The following is a 6,668-nucleotide window of genomic DNA, read 5'->3' as shown; positions in this document are numbered from 1 at the left end:
CAATTATGGAGCATGAAGGGGGGGGGGGGGGGGGCGCCTAAGAATTTTTTGGCTTGGGGGAGAAAAAATTCTAGTTACGCCACTGAATTCATGATTCACCGTAATGCCGTAGTTTGGCTTTTTCGACCTTCGTTTTTGGGCATTGGTTTGGGTCCAGATCGACTGCAGAAAGTGTGTGCGTTTTCTGGAAAAGCGGGAAAAATTCCGATAAGCTGCATCTCCTGGTGTCTGTCTCCCTCAAGTGGCTGTCAGCAAGCAAATGCATGGCTATACACCCCAGGCCAAACAGATTGTGACATCACAGAACACGCATCATAGAACATGGATCATAGAACAGGCCTCCGACCTAAATCCCTGCTGATGTAGTGACAGGAGCTGTTTGCTGTCTATTTAAATAATCCAGTTTCCGCAAGAATTCCCATGTGGAAGGTTCGGCGCAGCCAGAGAACCTAACAATAAAGAATGTCACACTGCCTGATTGATTTGACTGCATCATACAAACAAAAGCATGGAGCAAGGAAGGCCGGCAGTCATCTTGTGGGTGTGTGCATGTGTGTGTGCATGTGTACATGTGCGTACTTGCATGCCTGCATGCGTGTGTGCATGCATTTGTGTGTTTGTGTGTGTGTGTCCCTGAGGCAAAGCGTATGCAAATGATTGCGCATCATCCAGCCAACAAGAGAGAAACTCATGACGCAGGAGTGTGTGTGCCTGCTTGTCAGTTATTCGTCGCCGCTGCTGCCAAATCCAGATAGAACAGCTGGTGAGTCAGCAATGGAGATGGGAGTAGGTGTGCAAAATCCATATACAACAGTAGAAGGGTCTGGCAAGCAGTTAGGTATGGCGGTACATTCTTCTTGATTGTCTCCGTCCACCACAAATAAACTCAATTGCTTTTTCCAATGTGTTTTGGGAGCACATTTCCAAATTTATTGCCTTGCCGAACGTATTTAGTGGGATTTTGCAATTATCCTTACATCGTCGCAACATTGTATTCCCTAATTGCTTTCTCTTTTAAATGCTACAATTGATAAAGACACCTGAAAACTGCTCTGTGGAGTCTCATTATGTGCCTACTTCTTTTCCCAATTTAATTTCCTACCTCTATCCAATGCAAATTTAAATGCTGGGAGGCCATCAGGATGTGAAGCCTACCTAGGACTTAGTACTGAATTTGAAGTACAAGCAAACTAACTTAGTTTCCTTCTGCTAAATTAATTCCTAAATTCATGATTTACCATAATCCCGTAGTTTGGCTTTTTCGACCTTCGTTTTTGGCCATTGATTTGGGTCCAGATCAACTGCAGAATGTGTGTGCGTTTTCTGGAAAAGCTGAAGATGTTCTGATACACTGCATCAACTGGTGTGTGTCTTCCTAAGTGGCTATCAGCAAGCAAATGCATGGCTATAAACAAAAGAACAGAGCCAGGAAGGCCGGCAGTCGTCTTGTGGGTGTGTGCATGCGTGTGTGCATGTGTATGTGTGCGTGCTTGCGTGCCTGCATGCATGCGTTCGTTTGTGTGTTTGTTTGTGTGTCCCCGAGGCAAAGCGTATGCAAATGATTGTGCATCATCCAGCCAACAAGAGAGAAACTCATGACGCAGGAGTGTGTGTGCCAGTTAGTCATCGCCGCCGCCAAATCCAGATAGAACAGCTGGAGAGTCAGCTATGGAGATAGGAGTAGGTGTGCAAAATCCAGATACAACAGCAGAAGGGTCTGGCAAGCAATTAGGTATGGCGGTATATTTTCCATGATTGTGTCCGTCCACCAAAAATAGACCCAATTGCTTTTTCCAATGTGTTTTGGGGGCACATTTCCAAATTGCTAAAGACACCTTAAAACTGCTGGGGCCATCAGGATGTGATGCCTACTTAGGCCTTAGTCTTGAATTCGAAGTACAAGCAAACTAACTAAATTTCCTTCTGCTAAATTAATTCCTAAATTCATGACTCACCGTAATCCCGTAGTTTGGCTTTTTCGACCTTCGTCTTTGGGCATTGGTTTGGGTCCATATCGACTGCAGAAGGTGTGTGCGTTTTCTGGAAAAGCTGGAAAGATTCTGATACGCTGAATCTCCTGATTTCTGCCTCCCTCAAGTGGCTGTCAGCAAGGAACTGCATGGCTATACACCCCAGGCCAAGCAGACAGTGACATCACAGAACACGCATCATAGAACATGGATCATAGAACAGGCCTCCGACCTAAATCCCTACTGACGTATTGGCAGGAGCTTTTTGCTGTCTATTTAAATAATCCAGTTTCCACAAGAATTCCCATGTGGAAGGTTCGGCGCAGCCAGAGAACCTTCCAATAAAGAATGTCACACTGTCTGATTGATTTGACTGCATCGTACAAACAAAAGCATGGAGCAAGGAAGGCTGTCAGTCATCTTGTGGGTGTGTGCATGCATATATGCATGTGTACTTGTGCGTGCTTGCGTGCCTGCATGCGTGTCTGTGTGCATTTGTGTGTTTATGTGCGTGTGTGTCCCTGAGGCAAAGCGTATGCAAATGATTGTGCATCTTTTAGCCAACAAGAGAGAAACTCATGACGCAGGAGTGTGTGTGCCTGCTTGTCAGTTTGTCATCGCCAAATCAAGATAGAACTGCTGGAGAGTCAGCTATGGAGATGGGAGTAGGTGTGCAATATCCAGATACAACAGTAGAAGGGTCTGGCAAGCAGTTAGGTATGGCGGTATATTCTCCATGATTGTGTCCATCCACCAAAAATAGACTCAATTACTTTTTCCAATGTGTTTTGGGGGCACATTTCCAAATTTATTGCCTTCCCTAACAGCACACAGCACAGAAGGAACACGTCCTTACTGTGCACTCTCCAAGTCCAGAGTAAAGATGGCGCTGATCACCGGAACTATATGTAGATTCCAAAACCTAAGATCTGACAGCGGCATGGTGACTTTTTGCCTTGTTTTCAGATCTGAGTTAGGTGCGAAAAACCGAGCCTGACTTGGATCTGGGCTCGGATCCCCAAGTTTGGGTGGGTTCGATTCTCAGGGAACCGAACCCGCTCATCCCTAACTTAGAACTAAAAATGGGGGCGGTATGTAATATCTTCCAAGTTTAGTGGCCGTGTGGGATGCTGGCTGAACACAGGTATTTTTTAAAGGGGCAATCACAAGGCAAACCTATGCCTAGTAAGTGATTGCCCCTTTAAAAAAAATTTCCAATTTCAGACAGCTTCCTGATTGGCCGCTGAACTCGGGCAGCATTACATACAGCCCATGATGTCTATCTTAAATCACCCAGTAGCATAAATGCAACCCTTTTAATTGCACAGGAAAGGTGAGGTGTTTGTAGTTAAATGATGACATTAAAATCAGAGTGAAAGTCAATTGATGTTAGTAGTAGTGTCATCTTTTATAATGACTTGTAATAATTGTTTCCCTCTTTGTAAAACTGTTTATTCCATGAAATGCTGTTTTACAAAGAATAATCCAGATTTGCTGCTATAACACAATCCAAAATTTTATAAAACAGTGTTCAATGGTGGTCATTTATTAAACAAAACAGCTGCTTCATATTTCAAAAGCAGCTTTGAAACTGTTGTCCGACTCAATTACAGAAAATGCACATTAGTTTTTCTAGCAGTGATTAGGTTTATTAAGAGAGATCATTGTCTTTGTTTAAATAAAACAATTTGCAGAGACAGATGAAAGGAAAGCATTCCAGTTGGGTGAAGTATGGAGTAGCTGCACCAATGCATTTCATTTTGTTGAGCAGTGCAGAAAATACTTTTTTTGTAGGTGTGCGAGATTATTTTAAGTATGTAAAAATGACATGAGCCTTAATTTTAAGTGCCATCCCATTTAAAGTTCCACAAACTTTAAATGTTTGTGGAACTTTTTAATCAGGGCCAGATAAACCTGGAAAATAGATGAAACTTCAGCCCCAGTCCTACACATAAAATAAGCCCATTATCATTGACATCATGATGATAATGTTGGCAGAGTGTTGCGGTGTTGGATAGGGATGCTAGTCCACACAACGGCTCTTAACCAGGTTGATTGGTTTAATCATATAACAGAGATAACAGTTTGTAGTATATAGAAGATGTTCTGCAGCAGCAGAAACTCACAGTATACATGTGTAGCAGTACAGCGGTGACACAGCAATTTAGTGCACACGGAATGTGGCTGAATGTGGTGCAGCTGCAGGGTAGACAAGGTCACACACTGAGGAGAGCAGAAGCTGCACGCCAATGCAGTTGTCTCTCCCAGGAAGAACTCGCTCAGACTGTGAGGAAGCACATTAATAAAGCATGATATTCCAGTCCACATTTTGCAATGAATATATTCAGCAAGTGTGATGACAGACCCTTTGTCAACATACCAGCAGCATTGCTCTCGCTGGCTATGTAATCCACATTGACAGACATGTTTTCCACTAACTCACGGATAAAGTGATGTCTAATGGCAATGTGTTTGAACCATCCATAATGCTTGATGCTGGAAGACAAATCAATTGCTCCCTTGTTATCACATGCAATGTTGATAGTCTCTCTGTGGTAAAGAAGGTTAAGCTCACATAAAGTCTCCTTCATCCATAATGCTTCTTTGCAGTTTCTGTAAGTGCCATGTACTCCACCTCAGTGGTGGATAGGGCAACAGTAGTGGGTTGCTTTCTGCTCGCCCAGCTAACGGCTGCACCTGCCAAAACTAACAAGTATTCCATGTAGGAATGATGGTCGTCTTCATCTGATCCCCAGTAGGCATCACAGAAAACTTTCAAAGTCATACCTTTTGACTTTGTAAACATCAACGTTAATGAACTTGTACCATTTAGGTACTTTAAGATTATTTTGGCTGCAATCCAGTGTTGCCTCCCAGAGTTAATTGCAAACTGGCTTGCCTGGCTCACTGCATGTGTGATGTCGAGGTGAGTCCCAATACTGTCATACATTAAGCTACTAACAGCATTTTGATAAGGAACCTCTCATTTCCTCTATTTCCTACTGGCTGGTTGATGACATCGCCTTTACCATCTTTATGCTTTTGTCAATAGGAGTGCTCACTGGTTTTGCATCAGACATTCCATATTTGCAAAGTATTGCTTCAATATGCTGTCTGTTGATCAATTGTAACAGTCCCATCTTTCAGGTTTTGTACAATCTTCATGCCTAACAAATGATTTGCATGGCCTAAATCCTTTAGCTTGAATTGTTGTTTCAGCTGTTGTTTTACATCAGTAATGTGCCCCTCTTGACCTGATAGCAATAGATCATCCACATACACAACTATGATGAACTGCTTTTCTTCTATGGCTTTGTGATATAATTAGTGATCAGTCTCTGACCTAACAAAGTTCATCTTGAGTAGCACAGCATCCAGCTTTACATACCAACAACGACCACTTTGCTTTAGGCCTACAAAGATTTATTTAAGAGGCAACATTTTTCCTCTTGAAACATACTCTTGTCATAATGTTCAGGTGGTTCCATATAAATCTCCTGAATGAACTCTCCATTTAGGAATGCAGAATCAAAGTCTAACTGGTATAACAATAAATCATGAAGTGTAACAATGGCAATAACTAACCTCAAGGTGCTGTACCTTGAGACAGGTGAAAAGATCTCTCCATAGTCGATCCTGGATTTTTGTGTTTATCCTTTAGCAACAAGACAGGCTTTATAATAAGCAATAATCCTGTCTGCAATCATCTTTCTGCAAAAGACCCACTTGTTCTTAATTGTCTTACGGTTATTCGGCCTGTCAACTACAGTCTATGTACTGTTATCATCCAGAGCTGACAGCTTTGTATCTATTGCTGACTTCCATTCTTTCCAGTCACTACTTGATTTTTCTTCATGTATATTTTGAATATTTGCATATTCCTCACTCTATCTTTTGGATGGAACACCTTTATTGCTCCTCATGTAACTTCTGTTTCCTGATTGGGTAACCGCATTAAGTCTTTCAGGTTCAGACATGCTTTCTGCTGCCTGCACATCCAGTGATACATATTGTTGCTGTGATTCTTGTTCCACTGTTCTAGTATTTGGTGCTGTCTCATGGAACACTGCATCTCTAAATTTTAAAAGACGTTTTTTGTATGTAATGTCCCAAAGCCTTTTTCCTTTGCTTCCTTCACAATATCCTAGCATAATACATTCCACTGACTTTGGATTTAATTTCTGTCTTTTCTCCTTAAGTATATGTGCATAAGCTTTACAGCCGAAGACACGGAGATGAGTGACTGCTGTTTTTTTCTTGGCCAATGACTCCAGTGGCGTTTTACCTTTTACAGCTACTGTGGGTGCATGGTTTTTAAGACATACTGCAGTAGACACTTCTTCTTCCCAAAAGCTTTTCTCCAGGCCTGCATCACTCAACATGGTCCGTGCTCTCTCAACAATTGTACGATTTGCACACTCACACTGTTTTGTTCTGGTGTGTGAGCTATTGTTAGTTGATGCTGTAGGCCATATTTTTTCAGGAACTGTACTAAAACTCTGTTGTCGTACTCCCTGCCATTGTCGGATCTCAAGACTTTTAGTTTTATACCCGTCTGAGTCTCCACCAGGTTCTTATATTCCACAATTTTATTGATAACTTCACTTTTAGATATCATGAAATACATATGTGTCATCCTTGTGGCATCATCTATAAATGTTAAAAAATACCTGTAGCAACTTATTGATTCCATCTCCA

At 42.0% G+C, this 6,668-nt stretch overlaps 1 protein-coding gene across 1 annotated transcript; it reads right to left on the bottom strand.

Annotated features, from left to right (window-relative positions):
• Positions 1 to 4,557: 4,557 nt before the first annotated feature.
• Positions 4,558 to 4,920, bottom strand: LOC134929600 (uncharacterized). The gene has a single exon (XM_063925187.1). It carries the CDS (start codon positions 4,918 to 4,920, stop codon positions 4,558 to 4,560), a length of 363 nt encoding a protein of 120 aa, XP_063781257.1.
• Between the last annotated feature and the right edge of the window lie 1,748 nt (positions 4,921 to 6,668).

This window comes from Pseudophryne corroboree, chromosome 5 (genome assembly GCF_028390025.1).
Source record: "Pseudophryne corroboree isolate aPseCor3 chromosome 5, aPseCor3.hap2, whole genome shotgun sequence".
NCBI classification, from domain to species: Eukaryota; Metazoa; Chordata; class Amphibia; order Anura; family Myobatrachidae; genus Pseudophryne; species Pseudophryne corroboree.
This window is presented reverse-complemented; position numbering and strand designations above follow the sequence as displayed.

Excerpts from the sequence above, each read along its gene's own strand:
- LOC134929600 (XM_063925187.1), bottom strand. The coding sequence starts at position 4,920 with ATGTATGACAGTATTGGGACTCACCTCGACATCACACATGCAGTGAGC.